Raw genomic sequence first — 23210 nt, 5'->3', positions numbered from 1 at the left:
CAGCCTGCCTGCTACTCATCCTGTTTTTCCAGTATTACAGGAGGTTACAAAAAGTCCAAAGAAAGGGTTACAAAGGTTCAGGAAAGGAGGGGGCCCTGGCTCGCCTAGGCCTAGAGCGGAGGGGCTTCATTGATACTCGTGGTCTTCCATCCCTCTGAGTTACCTAGGGTTATGCCCAGTGACACCAACACTTTAGTGATGTAGCTAACAATTAAGTCAATTTTCTGTTTTTCATCAACAACTTAGGTTATGTCTTCACTTTATCCCTTCTTCTTGGTACCAGGAGCCCTCTGCTCCAGAAATGGGTGGAATGCACCCTAACAAACCCTTTTATCCATAACAAGAGTTTTTTATCAGACTTTCTGCAGAAAAACAAGCTACATCAGACCCTTTTCTTGTAGAAAGCAGGCTCCACATAACATAGCCTGTGGTATATGCTAGCTCTGTTGAATGCATTCTAGTCCACATATGTCAAAGCTGCTAGGCCTGGTAGGAGTAAGGGACCATTTCAGTCCTGTGAAGCGTCAAGAAGCTGAACTGTCTCCACAGTGCAATCCAGTTGTCCTAGTTGCTTGTAACAGGACTGCAGCCTGGATCAATTAGCCAGTTGGCAACAAGCTGCCTGTGTAAGGGGCCTCAGGTGGCAAGTAATTAGCAATAATGAGGGGAAGTGATTGGCTGACCAGAAATAAAAGAACAAGGAGGTGAGGTAAATTGGTGGGGGAGGGAGGGAATGTTGTGATGGAGAGGGAGGACTCTTTGAAAGAAGATTACAGGGCGAGAGCTAACCCATGCTGGGCATGTTTATTTGGGATTGGTTGATATTTGTAACTGAACCCTGTGGTGCAGATCAACCCTGGGGCTTTGAAGCCAGTATTGCTGGGACCAGGCTAAGGGCATGTTCTATTTGGATTGTTCTGCTTTCAGCTGAGCCCTGGGAAACAGAGGAACCGAGGGCATTACAGCCTGTGGTTTGGAGCCCAGAGAAAGACTTTGTTACTGGGGCCAGATTGAAGGGCTCAAGAACTGATTTGAGCGTGGGTGAGCTGGCCACCCACTACATTGCAGGAAATGGTTAAGTAAAAGAAATAGATTCTGGGTGTAATCCTTTAGCTACATTAAAAGAAGCAAATGGCTTCTTCCCAGATATAAAACAGAATATCTGCCAGTAAAGATACAAAATTAATATTTGTTTATATTCCATACCAAAATATCAGTTTAGATTCTGCCCCCTTGTTGATGTTCTGTTGTGTTTTGCCATCTTTGCTTTCTTTTTTTCTGGTTTATTAGTCACCTTGATCCCATGGTTTCATTTTTCATGGCACAGGTTTTTTGATAAAAACCATTGTAAAGGTATTTACAAAACATAAATAATTTTCAGTTGCTGAATTACAGTTCAGCCTGAAGTTAAAACTTGGAGATACTAGTATATTTGTGGAAGAAATCTAGGGACGATCTCTAAAAGAGGCACTGATGCTTAAGTTCCCAGTTAAGATGTCATTCAGTATAAAATAACTATTTAATAGCCTACAGAATCACTGCACTGTCAGTTAACTTGTTGATTTTTAAAATGCTTGGAGATGCGCTGAATATAAAAGGTACACAATAAAGGCAAACATTGGTCTCAATTACAAGTGACTTAATGTGAGACGAGTGTCACAATTTGTCATTTCAGTATGTAGATAATGGATAATTTGTTCCCTTTTATAAATAATCTTGTTACATGAGTCTCTTTGTGCTCTGTTTTTAATAAAAAATATTGCATCCACACTTTTTTCTACCTAAAAACATTTGATATTTTTTGACATTTTAAAAACAGCCCTTCATTAGGGCATTTAGAGAAGGCTGGTCCGGTGCAATTCTTGATTACAGGAACATAAAATAATTTGTGGTGGAACAAGCCATATAGGGGTGGATCCATAAAGGGAGCTTTGGAGCTTACGCGTCAGTCTTCAGTGAATACAGACATGTAGGCATTGCTGGCATTCACAAAATTCCAAATCATGTGACACCTAACTCTTCAGACATCTGAGGACCATGCTTGCTTGGATGTTGAAGACATTGCACAGTTTGATGTCTTCTTTATTCCTAAACCCCAGAAGTTTTTATCAACGAGGTGTTCCACTCTATGCCACCCTCCAAAAATCTCTTAAAGGGCTCAGTATGTGCATAAGTCCTCCCAAAATGGGAGAGGGAAAAAGTAGCAGTGATGGTAGGGCCTCTCCTTTATACTAGTGCTTAGAGCAGAGCTAGGTAAACATTTTGTAGAGGTAATTTTCCATCTCCTAGAAAAATGCAGTTTTGGGTAATTGCAAGTATTAATGATGTTAGGTTAAATTTGTGAAATAGCTTTGGGTTGAAATGAAAATGACAAAAATGTTTCAGAAATCTTGAACCAGTTCATTTTGGAAATGTCAAAACAGTTTTCCTTGGAAACGTTGAATGAACTGTTCCAACATACCTAACATGTTTCACTTCAGGCAGGTAGGATAAAAGCCAAGTAAACAAAGACCAAGAATTACAAATTTCCAGAGGAGGTCGACCCGTCACATCCCGCTGTTTAAATTGCCCAGTGGTTAGAGTACTCTCTGAACCAGGATGTGGGAGATCCAGTTTCAAGTCCCTCTACTGCTGAAAGGATTTGAATATACTTCTCGTACCTCCAAAGAGATCACCCTAATCCCCAGACTTTAACTCCACTCTGAGTATCCTGTGTCATTCTTCTGGGGTGGGTTGTTATTAATCTCTCAGGTTAACATTATTCATAGTTTCATAGTTGGTAGGGTCAGAAGGGACCTGAGCAGATCATCAAGTCTGACCCCCTGCCATGGGAAGGAAAGAGTATTGGGGTCAAACGACCCCGGCAAAGTATCTATCTAACCTCCTTTTGAAGACCCCCCGGGTAGGAGCGAGCACCACTTCCCTTGGAAGTTGGTTCCAGATCCTAGCCACCCTGAATGAAGTAGTACCTCCTGATATCTAGCCTGAATCTACTCTCTATCAACTTATGGCTGTTATTTCTTGTTACTCCTGGTGGTGCTTGGGGGAAACAGAGACTCTCCCATAGACTGCTGGTCTCCCTTGGTCAGTTTATAGACAGCCACCAGATCCCCTCTAAGCCTTCTCTTGTGGAGGCTGAACTGGTTCCACTGAGCCCAAGAAAGGGATGCTATAGTGTGGTGATTAGGACACTCTCCTGAGAGACAACAGATCCCTTCTCTGCCTAGTTTGGAATAAGTATTCTCAGTCTCTGCTTCTGATTTGTTTCTCTTCCTCAGTGCCCAGTGATACCTCCCCTCCACTCTGATTCTTCCCCTCCCCTACCCACTGCTACCATTGTCCCTGGCTGACCCTAAGGTGGTGGTGGGGGGAACCCCAGAACCACTTCTGCCCTACTGTAGCAGGGGCTGCACAGGGAGCCAGACTCAACTAGGGACAGCGGTGACAGCAGGTAGGTTCCCTTTTCCTACTTTGTATCCCTGAGTATTCCCACCAGCCTAGGAACACGTGCAGAAAAGGGAAACCTTGTCCACTGCTGCTGTCCTTTGCAGAGAGCTGGGCTCAGCATAGCTGTTTCCTACAGCCCCAACTAGAGCTGGACAGAAGTGGCTGGGATAGCAGCAGAGATGAGCAAGTCTTCCTTTCCTGTGCCAAGAAGCATAAGTAGAGAGGGCAAGGGGGCAATGGGAAAGGAGACATGTGCCAGACATGCCCCCCCCCCAATCCCTTGCTTGATGACTTGTAAGGACTCCATTTGTGGGATGCTAACTCCACTCAAGAATCTGGTGAGGAGTGTATACTCATAGATTCATAGACATTTGGGCTGGAAGGAACCCCGAAGGATAATCAAGTCCACCTGCCTGCCCCAGGGGCAGGAAGTCAGCAGGGCTCATAGGATCCCAGAAAGATAAACAACCAAATATGTCTTGGAGACATTCAAAGTGGGTGCTTGAAACACCTCTGGCAGCAGTCTGTTCCAAACCTTGGAGGCTCGGACAGTGAAGAAGTTCTTCCTTATGCCCAGCCTAAATAGTTTGCGGCAGAGTTTGTGACCGTTTGATCTTGTCATCCCTTGGGGCGCTCTGGTGAACAGACATTACCCCAGATCCTGGTGAACATCCCTGAAAAACTTATAGGTGGCCACCAGATCGCCCCTGAGCCTTCCTTTTTCTACGCTGAAGAGTCCCATGGCTCTCATACCTAACTCAGTTTTGTGAATTTCTCTAGGTGTAATGGTATTTAAAATCAGGTGTTGGAGCAGGGGCGGGCAATTATTTTGGGCAGAGGGCCACTTACTGAGTTTTGGCAAGCCATTGAGGGCCGCATGACAGGCAGCCCAGGGCAGATAAATATTAATTTTCTAAATATTTTAGGGACCCATGGGCCGGATAGAATGGCCTGGCAGGCTGCATCTGGCCCCCCGGGCTGCATTTTGCCTACTCCGTGTTACAGTATCTAATACAATGTACCTTTTAAGCATACATCTCAAAACAATTTAATCATTAATAAAATAATCAACTCTAGAGCTCTGATAAAAAATTATTTCTGTATCTATTCTTTAATATTAACTAAAACCATATGTATGAAAGGCAGAAATAGATTCCATAGTGTTAGACAAGAAACACTTAACAGTTGTGCAAATGGTAGCTTTGATGAGCTAATTACAGCTCATTAAAATGTCTTTCTGGTTGACGTAATATTTTTTGTCTCAAGAGATGAGACAAGCGGGGTATGCACATTCAGTAGCTTTTTTACTTACTTATGCCAAAAGGAAGAAATTAAATTCAAATCCCTTAGAGATTAAATTGCTGGTGTAGAAGATTATAAAAATAACTAGCTCTTTTATTGCTTTGGACTTCATCAAAGGGGTTCTACAAAAATAGTAAGTATAGTGAAATATCCTTTCATATCCCAGTAGTTTGGTATGCTCTAAATGAAAAGTACAATAGTGACACAACTTAATTGCATATTTACTGAGAAACAGCATGTTATTTTACGTTGGTAATGCCCTGACTACATGGTAACTCTACTGGAAACAATCTTAATTATACATTAACTTTAATTCATGGGTGAGCCTCAAGATTTTAGATCAGATAAATGCATCTATAACTGGGATTTCTTGTCCTACTCTCAGCTTCTTCCAACTTGCTGCTTTTATTGTACCACTTATTCTCATCTGTGGGTCTAGAGCAGGCTCCTGTAGCTTCTAAGCAAAGTCTTGGATCCACCTTTGGCTTGTAATGTGGGATAAATTAAGGCCAAAATGAATCTGAATTAATTTTAAGGAGGTGGGGAGGGGCAATGAGGTCTAGACAGAGAGGTGTTTCTGTTGAAGCAGAAAGCTGGGGCTCAGTATAGTTAAGAAAAAGAGTGATGTCCTTAAATGCATAACTCCCAACTTCAGTGCTTTACTTTAAAAAAAAAAAACAGAAAAAAGGATGAGATTCTGGTTTGTTCTTCAGCCTGTATAGTAAATTCTTTCCTATTCCCCTAATAGCTGTGCAGAAATGTCATTCTGCCAAATATAGGAGAAATTAAATTGGGTATATTCTATCATTTTATCTCCAATTTTCTCTGTTTGACGACAACACAAGATGAATAAGAAAGCTTAGAAATAAGAAAAATGTTGGGAAAATTGTTTAAGAATCGCTGTTGTTCACAACAATGGAAATAATTATTTTCATGATGCTGTTAAGGTCAGGCAGAGGTAGGTATATGTGTTACATTAATTGGATTGTAGAATTATGAAGGCTTGGATCTTTGAGATAAAATTATGAAGACTTGGATCTCTCACTGGACCCCCTGTTTAAGATTGAAGTACCAAAGTAGAACAAATTCACTTGAGCTGTTGATACTTCAGAATGATTGGTGGTTAAGCCCAGGTCATCTTCCCTTATTAAACAATTGGTAAGCAGATCAGCTGTGTCAGCCAGGTCTGACAAAACAGACACTAACAATTCTGAATTGTTTTGCCTTGTATCTTTCTTTGTTTCCAAAAAATGACAGCCTCAAATCTCTTCAGCAGACAGGAGGGACTTAAAGCTGAGTCTGCAACATCTTGGATCAGTAAGCAGTGATGCAACTGAGAGTTTTGATTGATGAAAGGGGATATCATTTGCCTTAGTGATCCCATATTCTGGAGCAGCCAAGAGCCTGCCCAGTTCTCCAAGTTAGATCAGCCTCTGGAGAGTCTAACTTGCATTTGGCTTCTCATCGTCGCCTGCAATCACTAAGAGTTAGAAAATACTTGGAGAGTAGTCTGCTCCAAGCATTTTTCCTCTCTTCCCCCAAACTGAGCCATGGCTCACCCCACACCAGGACCCAGGAAAGCTCTGGTGTCAAGCCAGGAAGGGCCCTTAACACTGGTGGTACTCCCAGTCCCAGCTTTCCACTCCCCTGTATGCCAGAGGAAAGCTGCATGTGACAGAATATAATAGAGAATTGGACCTAGCATATACCCCCACACTGTCTTCCTGCTGCCATCCTCCCATACGTATTGGACAGACAACACGGTAAAGCGTAACTTAGTGCACCACATCAGATAGCTCTTTTGGGCTTTGAGTAATCCCTTGAAATCACCCTCTGTGTTTTCACTGAGCTAAAAAAATAGAATTACTCTAGTGACTCTCTCTGTTCTTGACAAGGTTCACAGGCATGTCAACGGCACTTCTGAAGTGTGTTTTGTATCAGCATGTCACTAACATTTATACAGTGGAGTACTTTTGTTTAATTACTTTACACTTCTCTGACAGTTTATTAATCTGCCAGTTTAATCCTTCATTACATTTTATGACAAGAGGATTATGTATAATATATTTTGATGTGTTTAAGAATTAGTTGTCACTGAAAGCTGCTATTTGAAATAAATTTGAGGTAGGCACAGTGTTTTGATGTAAGTACACAGGGTGAAAACGCATCCTTCTTTGTTCCCAATAAATATGAAGGCTGCAAGATTGACTGCTGATAGAGAATTGTGCCCACTTTTTTTTTTTACTAAATAACTTGAATTATAACTTTGTGATAGTATAAAAGCTGCTTTTGACTTGGCTTTAAATGGGAATTTTACAGTATTTTATTTGCGTTCATTTTTTCAAGTAATTTTTCCCAGTATTGGATTTTACTGTATAGCTAGCAACATACAAGTTTCTGAATTCAGCAATGTTCAGAATAAATAATGAAAAATCATAGTCTAATGAGAGCCCGTATTGCTGGGACCAGGAGGTGATGCTGACTTTTCAAGGCAGGCTCAAAAAATTAGTGAAGTATAATTTTCCTTTAATTTTTTGCTAATGCCAACATATTGTACATGAAAAGGCTAGGGTTGTTTAACTAAGAGTGACTTTAAAAATATACTTAATGCCTTGTGTTGTTGCTGTTTAGATGTGGTATTAATATGACATCAGTAATAGGCTGTTTGGGAGAGATGGGTTTTATAACAGCTGGTTTCATCTCTAACTATGCATTAGATACTTGTGAGCAGACTTTGTTAAGGGTAAAAAAATATGCACCTGAGAGTGATTTTAAGGTGCTATTTGATAAGAGCAACAGTGGATGCCTCAGTGTTCATCTCAGCACTGCACTGTGCCTGTGGCTGATCTGACTCTGGCACCTAATTTAAATCTGAAGTTTGGGGTAAGATTACAAATGAGATCAACTAGTTCTTGTTTCCATCAGTCATGTCCACTAGCAAAGGGTTGTTTGGTTTTTTTAAGCCTTTTCATTTCCAAAAATTGTTTTGCTGGTTACTATTGAATAATACAGCTGACTTGCTTAATTTTATCTACTGAAGAAATAGCTAGTTCTAAGAAGCCTTTAAATGATCAGTTTAATGAGTATGCCTATAAGAAGGCTTTAGTTCCTTCAAGAGATACAAAATTATTATGAAAAATATCTAGGCTTTCATAGCTATGGAGATCTGTTTCTAACTCTTGCTTTAGCCTCAGTTAAAGATTGTACTTTTATTTGAAACAAGATATTTAAATAGTAACTGGAATTCAAATAGCAGACTGAATTGTAGTTCAGTGTTGTGAAAGCTGTTTGCACGGCAGAGCTCCAGTTAATGAAGGAGAAAATAGGAAGTGTTTTCCCCAGAGCCCTTTGCATGTTAATTGCAATAGAAGTGCATAAAGTATTTATAAAGGTAGAATTGAGCATTTTGTGGCTTTGTTAATATTTTTGTTAACAAAATAAAATATACAAGCATTCCATTTTAAAGTTTAATATTCAGTCAAGGTGATTTGTCTTTATATTTCAAACAATATAATGTCAGTATTAGACTTTATATATGCTGTATATTTCATTAATAGAAAGGAAAGGTTTTTAGTCAGTTCACTGGGGTAGATGATGAGAAAAACAAAATACTACTACCTCAAATAACATAGCAAAAAAGAAACCTGTATGGTACCCTGACTGGGAGAAGGACAATTTTAAAATTATTTTAATGCATATTTATTAGCACGATTTTAAATCCAATTTAGCACCTCATGTACATAATGATGGAAATATTTAAAAAATGTGCTAACTCATCAATTCTAGGTAGGTTTGAGTACATTATTATAGATTTCATAGACATTAGGGCTGGAAGGGACTTTGGAAGATCATTGAGTCCAGCCCCCTGCCCAAAGGGCAGGAAGTCAGCTGGGGTCATAGGATCCCAGCAAGATAAGCATCCAATTTACTCCTGAAGGTGTTCAATGTAGGTGCTTGAACCACCTCCGATGGCAGGCTGTTCGAGACCTCGGGGGCTCGGACAGTAAAGAAATTCTTCCTTATGTCCAGCCTGAAACAGTCTTGTAGTAGTTTATGACCATTCGACCTAGTCATCCCTTGGGGCGCTCTGGTGAACAGACGTTCCCCCAGATCCTGGTGGTCAGCCCTGATAAACTTATAGGTAGCCATCAGATCACCCCTGAGCCTGCGCTTTTCCAGGCTAAAGAGTCCCATGGCTCTCAGCCTGTCATCGTAAGGTCTGTTTTCCTGACCTCTGATCATGCGCGTGGCTCTTCTCTGGACTCACTCAAGCTTCTCCACATCCTTTTTGAATTGTGGAGCCCAAAACTGGACGCAGTACTCCAGCTGCGACCTCACCAAGGCCGAGTACAAGGGGAGAATGACGTCCCGGGATTTGCTCGAGAAGCATCTATGGATGCAAGCCAGCGTTTTGGTTGCTTTACTAGCCGCAGCATCACATTGCAGGCTCATGTTCATCTTGTGGTTAGTGATGACTCCCAAGTCTCTTTCTTCTGTAATGCTAGCCAGCGTAGCACTGCCGAGCCTATAAGTGGAGAAACGGAAGAAGGAGTTCTGACACTCATTCTGTATCTCAGAATGATGTGAAAATAAGAAGACTGATCTTTGATAATTTTAATGTGAATGCATTTGAAAGAATATGAATTAATGTACAACTGAAGGAACCTTCCAGACTCTTGAACCCAGTCCCCTGTATTTACTGGCAACCCTTTTTCCATTTAGTGCTCATACCACAATGACAAACAAGCACACATTTAAATGGCCAAATATAAAGTTATATGTGTAGGAACAAAGAATGGTTTTATGCTTCAGGATGGTAGCCAGGACCTTGAAAAGTAGGAGACACAAAAAGATTTAAGGCTCATAGTAGATAACCAACTGAACATTAGTTTCCAGCAGGATGCCATACTTAGCAAGGCAAGCTCATTTTTTTTAATGGATTGCTGTGTCTGCTTCTGGTGTACACACTTCAAAAGACATACTTTGAGTTGCAAATGGCAAGAGAAATAAGGCAATAAAAAAGGACTCTATATCAGAAATAAGACCAAGAAAAATATAGGTCCCTCACAGCTGATACAGAGAGGGCTGAAGTATTTATAATGCTATTTTTACTTCAGCCTTCACAAATAAAGTCAGCTACCAGATGATGAAGATAGGGAAAGGGAGGGAAGGAGGCAAACTGCCTAGAGTAGTGGAATAACAGGTTAGGGGTTATTTAGACAATCTAGATGCTTTTAAGTACACCAGACACAATTTGGCTTGCAGTACTAAAGGAACTGGCTGAGGTAATTTCAGAGCTATTGACTATCATATTTGAGAACTCATGGCAGTCAGGTGAGGTCCTCAATAACAGAAAAGGGCAAATACAGTGACTGTCTTAAAGAAATGGAAGAAGGAGAATCTGGGGTCAGATCAGCCTGACCATGATACCTGGAAAAATCATGGAGCAGGTCATCAAGTAATTATTTATAAGCACCTGGAGAAGAACAAGGTGGTTGAGAGCAACAAGCATGGATTCACAAAGAGAAAGTCATACCTGACCAATTATTTCCTTGAGGCACAGTGAGATGACCTTTTATGATAAGGTATTAGGCTCTTTTGATGGGAGGAAGTAATGGCTGTGATATACCTTGATTTTTAGCAAGGCTTTTCACATTGTTTTCCACAACATTCTTATTAAAAAGCTAAGTAAATACAGACTATATAGAAGTACTGTAAAGTGGACAAACAACTGGTTGCATCATCATGCTCAATTAATGGCTCAGTATCTAGTTGGGCAGAGGTATCAAGTAGGATTATCCACAAGTCTGTTCTGGGTCCATGATCTGCAAGTGCCTATATGGGGAACTGGCTTGTTTGGAAAAAGTCATAATGGGATCCAGTGGTTGGAAACTGAAGCTAGATGAATTCAGACTAGAAATAAAGTACAGGGTGTTTATAAAGTCCTTGTGCAACTTTCAACTTTAATAACTTTGGATATACAGATGATGGAAGCAAACTGTAAACAGAGATTGAAAGCATAATTCATTAAGTTTCTTAGCATAATATAAAAATCACAAATGCAATTCATAAAATCACAACTGTAAAATATTTTCTGCGAGTTGGAAAACTGGATTGAGTGATATGTCACGAAAGATGGCAGTTATGCTGAAGTTTAGAAATATGAGCTGTATTGTGTTAAAACTTAATACATTATTGCTTTCAATTCCTTCTACCAGCTTTATAAACACCCTGTACATATTTTAGTGTGGACAAAATTAACCACTAAATATCTTTTTTAGAGACTTAGTGGGTTTTCAGTCACATAAACATGAAATGATAACTGGATATTTTGCTAAAAAAGGCATGATCTAGCTGTATGAAACAATGCTTGATTGGTGCCTGAAGGAGCTTGAACTAGATGTTTATAATGGCCTTATAATTGTGGTCTTTCAGATGCTTATCTGCCAGTAACTCTTGAAGTTAACAAGTGGTGAACTAAAATTACATTTCCCAGGTAAAGAAATGCCGGGCACACTTTTTGAAGATAATGAAATTCCACTTTAGTTGAAGACTGTTTTCATGTAAAGAAAAAGTTTGCTTTGTAACTCAACTGTATTTGCATCAAGAGGCTTCAGTACTAGAATTCAGTACATTCATGAATGCTGAGCTATGTGATCAAAACTTGTTAAGGTTAGCTATGTTATTAACTTATGTCAATGAGCCTCATTTTCCATACCAATAAGACAAAGAGCTGGATAAATAGTAGATTTTCTCCTCACAATTCAGAATAATCAAGCTCACGCTTTCAAGTGAATCTGCAGGACTTGAACTTTTTGTGTAGCCATTTGTGCACCAGATCCCACAAGGCTCATGCAAGTGTTAATTTTTGTAATTGTGCTGAATGGATGTATTGTTAGATTTGCATTCTATGGGCAGCATTGATACCAAATGTCCACATAGCAATTGCATAGACAACATTTTAGATATTGCCAGGAATGTGAACACCTGCATGCTTTCAGGATTATTTTCACATCCTTAGCTAGCTTTGCTTGGACAGATACCTTTCTCACAAAACAAACAGGACTGGTTAGCAGTCTGTCCAAGATTTTCATGTCAGCTTCCTCAGCAGCTGCTAGGCGTTCTTTTTCTTAATATGATCTAGCAGTCTCAGTTGCTTCTGGATAGAATTTGAATGTAAACATGTCTTTTTGTTCAGAAGAACTCAAATATAAGTGAATAGGCTGTGAGCTTAATGAATGTAGATTGCTTTCTCCCTTCTTCAGCATTAAACATCTGAATCAATACTGCTGTGTTAGAACCATCTTAATGTAAACCTTATAAACTTAACAAATATATATAATGTTCTTTTGGCAGGTTGTCAATTGCATATATACTCTGTGCTCTAAATGGGAAGAATAATATGTCAAATTGTATTGAAAGTAAATTGTGAGCAATCTCTTGTTCTTGCAAATGAAAAAAGTGGGGGGAAAATGTTTTTGAAACCATGTAGTAGTGATGCCTGACTTACTGGCTCCATGGGCCAGGTGAGTGGTGTGGGGTCAGTTTGAGGGCCAGATCCTGTGTGGGGTCAGTCTGTGGGTGCAATCCAGTGTGCTTATCTGCTTCCACATGCTGGCCAAACCCTAGGCACCCAGTGCAGCCACACCAGCCTGACCTCACATGGTAGATCTGGTTGCACACAGACCTAACCCTACAAGCCAGCACCATGTTATTAGGCCCACAGGATTTCCCATGGGTCGAGAAATTTGGCAATAGAGGAGTAGTTGTTAACCCTGCCACTGCCCCCCTGCTGCCAAATTTCTGAACTGGGGAGCCTTGCAGACCAGATGCGTCATCCAGATCCATGAGCTGGATTTGGCCAGTGGGCTGGAGGTTGAGTACCATTGGCCTCTGGTAATTTTGTAGTAATATTTCACAACTTTTATTGTAAGAAGTAATGTTAATTTATACATAGTGTGGTAATATTAAAGGGGATAAAACGTTAAGAGAATTGTTTGAGAAAAATTACAGGCTACTAGATTAAAGTAACAATTGTTTAGAGGTTGGTTAATCAGTTTCATTGTCACAGTGTAACTCCTGTTATTAAAAGAATGCCAAATTTATAATTATTGTGAAGGGAAGATTGCTTGTGTCATGTTAATTATAAGCTGGCATAATATGGGGAGCTGTTCTGTAAAATTTGCAGCAATGTTTTAATTCAAACTGATACACTCCAATTTTTACTGATACCGAACTTCTCTGCAACAGTCTAATACTTACGTTGTTTCAGGAGCTAGTGCGAACTGGTGTTTCCTCTTAGTAAGAGGGGAGCTGATGTGAAATGAGCAGACACATTGCTCTGATGCTTTTAGGCAGAAATGCACTCATGTTAAGAGGTTAATTGCTAGTGAATTTTAATTTTCATGCCATATGTTCTTATTGTGATTTGCCTCCTTTCTTTTCCACTCTTTCAGGGTGCTCACAGAAGTTACATTTTTCATGCGATAAGGCCCCTGAAAAAATGCTCTACAGCCATAACATAGTAAAATTCATGGCTGCAATGCTTTTTAAATGGCTGATTGCACAAAAATTAAATCCTCATCTGATGAAGTATCAGACGAGCACTCTAAGTCAGGGTGCTGTAGGGTACCTGTGAACAGGTTGCCTGGGAAGGTAAATTTTGGGTGACTCTGCCTGCATACATGTAGCTTTGTGGGGCTGGGCTGGTGCTTTCATGGGCAAGCACCAGCCCAGCCCTGCTTCCGGGGCTATCACAGAACTGAGACAGAGTCTCCTCCCAGTGCAGTGGGGATGAGAAATCCTGGAGGAAGCTTCTGCTTTCTCATGCCCCCCCCAGCAGTTACCCCTACTGGGTTCTTGGGGGAAGCCAGTCCTGGCATGCAAGGCAAGGGAGCTCTCTCCATTTCACCCCCCCCACCAGATCCTGCATGGGCATCTTGACAGTGGCAGAGGCTGCCGTTGCCAGGAGTTGGGGGCAGCGGGGGGGTGGTAAAAGGGGTTGTGAAATGGAGCTTTTCCACTTCATGGATCCAGCCTGGCTACCCCTGCTGGGGTCTTGTGAGGAGTCAGGCTAGGCTGACAAGGCGGGGAGGACTTCATTTGCCCCCTTCCACACCAGCTTCAGGCATGGCAGCCTCTGCTGCTGTCAAGATGCTTGCATGGCGGGGGAGGGTGCCCCCCTTGCCTCACAGGTCTGACCTGTGTCTCTCCCAGGCCCCAGTAGGTGTAGCTGGTGGGGCATGTGCAGCAGGGGTGGCTCAGACCCTCCTCCCTCCCTCCCCCTGCCACTGCTAACAATTAACAGCTGGCAGTGGGGGCAGGGCTGAGGAGAGGGGTGGTCTGGCAAATTTCAGGGGGGCTGCTGGGCAGGGCTGGTGCAGGCAGGCTTCAAGCCCCCATACCTAACAGGCAAATGCCTATTGGGTTCAATGGCGCTCTAACTCATGGTGCTTGCATAAAGTACCATGAGTTAGTGTGCCTCCCTGACACTTCTTAAGAAATCTGCCCTACCTTAGATTTTATATGTTGAAGTCTTCCTTTCTCTCCTTTCCCTCCTTTTGCAGAAAAGTTTTGCATTCCATCATTTAATTCTTAAACAGAAAAAATAACTTCCTGGACTTTCAGAAGGCCTTTGACACTGTCTCTCACCCCATTCTCATTAAGAAACTGGGGGACTGTGGTGTCGACACTCACGCAGTCAAATGGGTCACCAACTGGCTGGAGGGCCGCACCCAAAGAGTGGTGGTGGATGGGTCATTTTCGACTTAGAGGGATGTGGGCAGTGGGGTTCCGCAGGGCTCAGTCCTCGGGCCCAAACTGTTCAACATCTTCATCAGTGGCTTGGATGAGGGGGTAAAAAGCACCCTGTTCAAATTTGCTGATGACACTAAGATGTGGGGGGATGTGGGCACACTAGAAGGGCGGAATAGGCTGCAATCAGACCTAGACAGGTTACAGGAGTGGATGGACGAGAATAGGATGGAATTCAACACCGATAAGTGCAAAGTGATGCACCTGGGGAGGAAGAACCGGCACCATATCTACAGGTTGGGGAACTCCCTTCTTGTCAGTACAGAGGCAGAAAAGGATCTTGGAGTCATCATTGATTCCAAGATAAACATGGGCCAACATTGTGGGGAAGAAGTCAGGAAGGCCAACCGTACCTTGTCATGCATGCACAGATGCATCTCAAGCAGATTCAAGGAGGTGGTACTCCCCCTCTATGCAGCACTGGTCAGGCCGCAGCTGGAGTACTGCATCCAGTTCTGGGCGCTGCACTTCCAGAGGGATGTGGACAACATGGAGAGGGTCCAGAGGAGGGCCACTCGCATGATCAGGGGTGGCAGAGCAGCCCTATGAGAAGAGGCTACGGGACCTGAACCTGTTCAGCCTTCAGAAGAGAAGGCTGAAGGGGGATCTAGTTGCTTGTTCCAAACTAGTCAGAGGGGACCAGCAGGCACTGAGGAAGTCCCTGTTCCCCCCCCCAGCACTACCAGGAGTGACCAGGAATAACGGTCACAAGCTGGCAGAGGGTAGATTCAGACTAGACATCAGAAGGCGCTACTTCACAGTCAGGGTGGCTAGGAACTGGAACCAACTTCCAAGCGAAGTGATATAGGCTCCTACCCTGGGGGTCTTTAAGACAGGCTAGGCAATCAGCTTTGTGCTGTCATTTGACCCCAGTACTCTTTCCTGCCATGGCAGGGGGTCAGACTTGATGATCTGCTCAGGTCCCTTCTGACCATAGAAACTATGAAACCTTGAATATATGCCACTTCTGTTGTTTCTTGGTCATAATATGTCTACAAACAACTTAATCATGCACACTTTATTTAGAAATCTTGTTTTTTCCAGCTACCAATGGCTCTCCCTTCTCTCTTATTTTCTTATATTGCATATTTAGAGCTCCTATTTTAATTCAGTTTGGGTTCAAACCTATTACAAGGCAGATGTCTATGTGAAATGTTTAGATTTTAAGAGGTGTTTATATAATTTAAATTTCCGGAGAAGACAAGTCAGTGGAGTCCATGAAATTTAAATCTCAGCACTCTATTTTCTTTCTTGCGCCCCTCTCTCTTGGTCTTACAAAAAGTTCAGTTTAGATATATAATCTTTAAATACCTTTATTCATCCTTTTTTGTTTATCCCTTTCATATAGTATCCAATGTTTTGTGTAATTTCAAAGAGTTTGTGGCTTAAAATACCTTTCATTTTTAAACTGTAAACTTTGTGAAATGTAGACCTATAAGGCCTTTCTTTTCTTGCAGGAGTAAGTATTTTAAAATCCTTGACAGCCATTTTTTCAGGTTAGAATTGATGCTATCTTTTATTTTTTTGTCTATTTAATTTCTGCAAACTAAATAAAATTCTCCTAAGAAAATCTAAACTGGCTTTTAAAAGAAGATTCCAGACATCCTTACATTCAAATTGATTTGAGGTCTTAAACTTTAATTTAGTGTGTAAGAACAGTAACAATATTTCATGACATTAGGCAGTGTACAGTATCTGATTATTTTTTGTACTGTTGTTCTATTTCAAAATGTTTCTTGTATTTCCAGACAGAAAATGCAGTTTGGGAATTAGAGGTCTTTAAAATAAATAAATAAATGAAGATATAAGCCTTTAACCTCTTTTCAAAACCTTGTCTTTTGTATATTTTAAGTCATGGCTTATCATCTGATTCAAATTTATAATAAAGTTATTGTTTTCTAATGGCTGTTCATTTTCTTATGTGAAATAAGTTGGTATTCTTGGTACTAATGCCTGTAACTAATGCCAAAACTAACTAATATTTACAAATGTTTGTCTATTGAAAATGGTATCTTTAGAAATAGAATGGATATCCCTGGTGTGTGTGTGTGTGTGTGTGTGTGTGTGTGTTTACTTTTTTGTCCCCTATGTTGTGTGAAAGAAACCAAGGGAAGAAATGCACTGGTAAATTTTTAGTACATACACATTTAGTGAATTTTGTTTAGTATGATGTAACAACCTAAAATAGAATTTTACTTTTAACATGATGGGTGTGCGTAGTTATTGAATCAGAAGTTAACAACCCCAGCATTAAAAGAGTGAACACCTGGTCACAAGTATTACATATCCAGAAGTTGACACTTCATTAAAATAATAAATTGATAGTATAAATAATAGACTTCATGAGAAAAAGATGAAGGTGGCCATGCTGGATCACACCAGTGATAGGGTAAATTTCTTCCTAATCTACAATAGAACGATGTTGTAGTCCATATGTATATTTATTAATTGCAACTTAACCTTCTGTAGTTATTTATGGGGGGGGTTTTCTTGTTAATCTGTTTTTCTCTAGGTATTGATGTGAGAATAATTAATGACTGTTCCTGTTTCCTCCTTCACTTGTGTGTTTACACGTGTGATATACCAAAGTATTGCTGAGGTCAGGAAGGATTCATTTTTTTAAGATGTATTACATTGACACTAGTCAGTTAATACATTTGAAATAATGCGAAGTCAAACTTGTCTGTTTTGTAGTTTCAGTTATCATGAAGCATAGTACTTTTAATAACATATGCAGAATTATTAAAGGTAAAGGCACTATTCTCTGTTTCTAGACTGCTCAGTGTCTCTGGAACCAATGAGACAGTTGAGAAACAGAGTGTATATTACCCTGTAACCTTTGAGATGGCCACATCTTCCGAAAGAGACAGAAGAGCCTTGTTAAGAATTAATCAAGTGTACCAAAAATAATATTAGTATGTCTGTCACTGAGAGTTAAAATGCATTAAACAAACAATACTGCGCATAAGGAGGAAAGTCTTATGATATTATGTTCCATGATTTTTCTAATTTACTTAAAATATTTGGTTTTAAATAGAATTTCATTGGCTTTACTGTGATTGTGAAATAACTGATAAAACATTTATTATAAAACATTCCATATAATTCCTACAATCTTCTATCCAGTAGTCATGTTCAATATTAGTTATATCCTTTGCTTTGTATCAAAGAACAAAGATAGTCTTTTGCTTGATATTTGCTTTCTGATTAAATTTATGACACTACTTTTATTGTTCTTGTCTCTATACATTCTTTTACCTTTCCAGATCATTGACATCTTTTACTGATGCTGCTGCAATTTACTATTTGCTAAATATTAATGTAGGAACATGTATTTTGTTGAGTATTCATGTTACTTGTCAACATATGATGTATTAGACAAAAACCCCTGCATAAACTTGATAAGTTTGTGACTACAGTCATTTTATTTATGTACACATATTGTTTGGACGCCTCACAGAGAGTTACTTATTGGCACGGGTCTTAAGCCAAGGGAACCATGATATGGCCCATAGGCTGGATCTGGGTTGTGGGGCTCCCCATGCATCTAGAAATTTGGTGGTAGATGAGTAGTGGCAGTGTCAGCTGCCATGGCTGCTGGAAGTGTGGTAATTAATACTGCAGCCATGCATTCTGCCCATGGGGCCAAATGAGTTGAGCAACACTGGCCTAAACTACGAATTTGTCTTCCTACTTCAAAGGCATCCTTATATGGAAGTAAAAGTTTGCAAGACTAAGACTACATACATACCTTCAGATAATCTGGGAGAATTTTCCCAGGTTTGTTCTCCTAGAAGAGAAATTTAACCAAGAGCTTTGTGTGAGGCCCAGAAGAATGCAGAATTTTTAGTGTTGACATTGTTCAGCTTACGGGGAGGGTTGGCTGTATGCACACATCTTGGCATGTTCTGCAGGCTCCCTTAGTCTGCCTGGTGACAGATGGTAGAAGTTCAGCAGAGCAGCCTGGTTGACTGACCCAGACTGATCAGTCAGGATGCGACTCCCTGCAGCACAATATGGGGATTGTGAAGGTGGTGTGTTTTGCTCCCTGCTGGAGCAGCAGAGTCCAGTGGTACTGTCTCCTGAAGTGGTGGGCAGGGGTGGGGGGAAGAGATGCTGAAGGACTATATTCTCTTGTCAGAGAAGCTATGGCATATGCAGACATTTGCTCTCCCAGACACAATTCACCTGGCAACTTAATCCTGTTGCACAATCATCAACTTAAGCCTGATTGCTCCCAGATAATTTTTCTCTCAGAATGGTCATTTATACTCTGGGAGAAAAAGCCTGAATATCTGTACATTTATAGTTTCTCCTGAGAAGAGTCACAGCTCTCCCAAGAAAAAGTGAATATCTGTGCAAGGCCTAAATGAAGGTTAGCTGGAAGAGTAAGCAGATTAAAAAAAAAAAAAAATAGATTGCTGCAAAATATTAATAACAATTGACATTGCCCTGAAACACACTGTTTTAAGATCTTGGTAGCTCTCTGTAGCTGAGGTTTGATCTGCTGTAACAGACTCCTACCAATGAAAACTAGATTATTAAAGAGTTTGTATGACTGGATGGATATTTAGAATTTATTAGGTTTTTTGAATATGTTTACCCTTCCCAAATGTATGATTTTGGAGATGGTTTAAATGTTGTTGAATTCTCTATTAGGAAAAGTACATTTATACCTTTTAACATAGTATTTTAGTTTGAAATAAAATGTTTTTAATTAATAATAGGCATTATGTGTTTCTTAAGGTGTGGTTTTTTTTTTTTTAAATCTTTTTCTCCCCTTCATTTCCAGGTCTAGCTGTTTCACTTCAATTGCTTCATGGAGATATTGAACAAATAAGGAGGGAGTACACATCTATATTTACCCATGGAGTATCAATAACAAGGAAGCTGGGTTTTTCCAATATTATTATGCCTGGTAAGTTAAAAATAAAGGGTGTCAGGTAAGAAAAATGGGATATTACTCAGTTTTAAATTTCTTTCCAAAGAACTTCTATATTTCAGCCATTTCAGACTTCAAGCCACTGAGTCTTTTAAATAGTTCTTTTTTAAACTTACTGAATTTACTTGAATATAATACAAGGCTTTTTCCTCAATCAGCGTGAGAGAAAAGCTCCTTGTCTTATATTTTCATACAAGAAAACTTAATTAAATACATTGCCTATCATTAGGCTGCTGCCAAAAGCAGCATGTGCTCAGTAATAGAAACTAACTATGAAGCTGATGAAATGCAGCCAACACTGAGCATGACTATAAAACAAATGGCCTGTATTGGCCAAACTTGCTGATGGGAACCTGCCACAAGGACAGGTTACTTCAGCCTATGTAAATAAGTTATATGGTAGTGCCTATTGTACTCAGTCTTCCTATACAAACTATGCATAGTTTGTATTATATGTAAGCAGACAAAAAAATAAACACACAGGTAAATGGCACAAAAGTGCTGCTTAAAGCATGTTTATGGAGTACCTGTGCTAAAACTTGCAGCAGTTTCAAAAAAGGTAAAATGCATTAATTCTGAATCAACTAAGTGTTTGGATACCCATGGTACTAAGTCATTGTTTTCAAATTTGCCCCTCACTTCCATGTACAACATCTGTACATTACCCACTATAGGGAAAGGGGTAAAATGAATCAATTCTGGATTAACTAAATTACTACAGGCATGCTTGTTTTAAAGTCAGTGTTTTCCAAGTTGCCCCTTACTTTCACGTGATCAAGGAGAGCACAACCTGACAGTAAGGGGGAGAAGGGGCTGCAGGGGGAAGTTGGGGAGGCAGAGGGCAAGGGGCCTACCTAACCCTCCCCCCCATATTTATTTTCCCTTATATAACGATGAGGGGGGACACATTCAAGGCAGACGTCCAATAATTAAATTCTATACCTGTGAAGTTATAACAAATGTATAACTTTTCCATATATAGAATCTAATTACTGGGGGACCATCTTATATTCAGGTGAATACAGTAATAAAATAAGAGACAAAGTACTGGGATTGCTGCTTTATTATATGACGGACTGTGAGGAGCAATTCTAAGTTAATATAGGATAAGTACTATCCCAGTTGGTATGATCCCAGGGTAGTCCTTGGCCCATGCTGATCATCAGCTTATTATCAACATTAGGACCCAGGGTATCACTAGGTCTGGAAAACATGCCATATATTTAATTTAAGATACAATGCAAACCAGTCACAAAGATGTGTTACCTTGTATGTGGAACATCTTTGTCACCGGTTTACCATTTTATGGTGCCATAAATTGGCTGAAGAAGTGACATTTTCTTAATAGTTGCCCTTCGGTGCCACTCTGTCCTGCCCTGCCTTCTGCCTGGCTTCATACTAACAAGGTTAACTACCCCTCACTACTAAATAGGCATTTCTTTTTTTAGCATTGGTACCTCTGGATTGGGATTGAGTGGGTTTGGCGTGTTTTCATGACATCATGACAGTAATATCTTAGAGACAGTTAGGCACAGAATGGATGTGCCCTCAGAGGTACAGAACTTTGAGGTTAATAAAGCAGTCTTATGATTATTTTGCAAATATACATTTGCAAACATTACGTTGTAATGTTTAGTAAAACATACTAAATGATTCAAACATTATAATTTAACTATGAATCTTACATGTATTTAATGGATGAGTGAGATTTAAATAATATAGACTGTTGCATAATTTGATTAGTTTGGTGCATCTCAGTGTAGTATGTAATGTAAATCAATTCAATACATTTTTTAAATATTATATACATGATGATTGTCAATGCAGATATACTGAACACAAAATAATTCCCAGTGAAGGAAGTCTTTTTGTCTAATTCTTAGCAGTCCATGATTTAATGAGCTGCTGCTGTGCGGTGCCATATTTCCTTTGATTGTCATAAATAACTCTTTCCTCCTATTTCCTTATCTTCCTATTGTGAGAGACCGCGATGTTTAAAATTATTATAAAAATGTGTTATAGTATTGCAGTATCTGCCCCCTCACTTTCAGAGCTAAGTATTATGCAGGTTCAATTGAAAACTTAAAAAATATAGTGAGATTTCACTGTGCTGTTTCATCATCTCAAAAATTGCCTATACTCTTTTGTTTTGGAATCACACAGCTTTTGTCTGTCTTTACAAATGAGATTTGTATTGAGCTGAGATAATCACCATACCCCTGAAATTTATATATTCCGCATTGCTATTCAGAAGAGTATACTAAATATAGTGAGTCGCTTGCAACAGATCAGCCACTGAAATCACTATGGGCTTTTAAAAATCTTTTGTTTCATTTTCTTTCAGCTTTTTTTCTTTAGCAATATTTCTAAACCTGTAATCAATTGAAATAAATTGAGAAATTAATATGGCCATTTGATAGGGGAAACAGCATTAGTTTTATTATTTCCTTTCTTTTTGTCGCAGTTTAGTATTTTGTTCAGGTCAATTAACTCTCAAGTGAATGCTCGTAATCAAACCATCACTGAATTATTTAATAATAGACTTGGCATGCAATGTAGCTTAGATTCTGTACAGTTTAAATAGGAGTATCCACATGCAAAATGCCAGATTAGAAAGCACTTTTCCTTTCTGATGCGCTTTGTACTGTAGTTGCCCTTCATCTACCAGCTAACACTGACCATTTTCTCTTGGAGGATTTTAGCTCTATCATTAAAAGTAATGAGGATCAGCATACATGCTGTATCGGAGATTAGACAATGCTATAACGCATGTTTTTGTAGAGTAATGGCTTTTGTGCCGCTGGAGTTTGACAGGGTGAAGCCGTAGAATGCTCTTTCCAGGGCATATGAACTATTAATTTAAAACCTCAACTGTTTTAGGAAATAGGAAAGAAGATTCAGATGGATTGAAAAGCCACTCATTTCTCAGCTTGATTCAAATCTCACATGTATCTCCCTTGATGGCCAGGAAAAAAGAAATGCTATGGAACAGGTTCCTTCATGTCTTTTCTATCTAATCAAGCTACAGGGGCAAATTCTGTACTACCTTATGTTTGTGGACCTTGCTTTAATAATTTGATGCACAGGCAAAAATTCCATCTTTCCAGAAATGTTCAGAAAGCATTATACAGAGTTAGGCACAAATGTTTAAACCCTCAGCTGAGCTCTCACGAGCAGTTCCTATTCACTTTCAAGGAAACATGACCACACAATTACTTATGACCAAATCCAGTGTCACATAGGCAGATTATTAGTTCTGAAGGCTATCCAGTATAGTCCAGCTTCATCAGCCACCAAACCCATTCAGTGCCTGAGTTCGAGTAGTGCCTCCATTTTGAACTTCAAATTACCCTAGGCATCTACAATTCACTTTCAAGCATGTGCAGAAGCTTATCTGAATTGCTCATCTAACAGACAGCTAACTCTAACCTCAGCTCTGTTGGGATCCAGATTGATGCTCCTAAGGGCACAGACAGACAATTTTAGCCTGATCTGGCCCCAGACAGCTGTCTACAGCTATGACCAAACAGAAATGCATACCTGCAGACCTCTTTCAAAGGGCCCAATCCCACGAAAATCTGAACCCTCATTGTATGAGGGTTCAGGTGGCCATGCTCCAAACTAGAACACACTTTGTAACTTACGTCTGAGGAGCTCCCAGCTTATCACTGTTTTCAGAATGGGAGGGGGCAAAGGGAGCAGAGGG

The 23210-nt window shown here is 40.0% G+C and overlaps 1 protein-coding gene across 2 annotated transcripts in view; it reads left to right on the top strand.

Moving 5' to 3' along the window:
- DOCK4 (dedicator of cytokinesis 4) overlaps positions 1–23210 on the top strand; it is a 405358-nt gene that overhangs the window by 236326 nt on the left and 145822 nt on the right. For both annotated transcript variants that reach the window (XM_019543391.1, XM_019543390.1), the window contains exon 13: positions 19355–19480. In XM_019543391.1, the coding sequence (XP_019398936.1) occupies positions 19355–19480 (126 nt within the window). The remainder of the gene's footprint in view (positions 1–19354; positions 19481–23210) is intronic.

Source organism: Crocodylus porosus, unplaced genomic scaffold (genome assembly GCF_001723895.1).
Source record: "Crocodylus porosus isolate Cpor-Errol unplaced genomic scaffold, CroPor_comp1, whole genome shotgun sequence".
Taxonomy (NCBI): domain Eukaryota; kingdom Metazoa; phylum Chordata; order Crocodylia; family Crocodylidae; genus Crocodylus; species Crocodylus porosus.
Note: the sequence above shows the minus strand (reverse complement) of the source record. Positions and strands in the feature narration are given on the sequence as shown.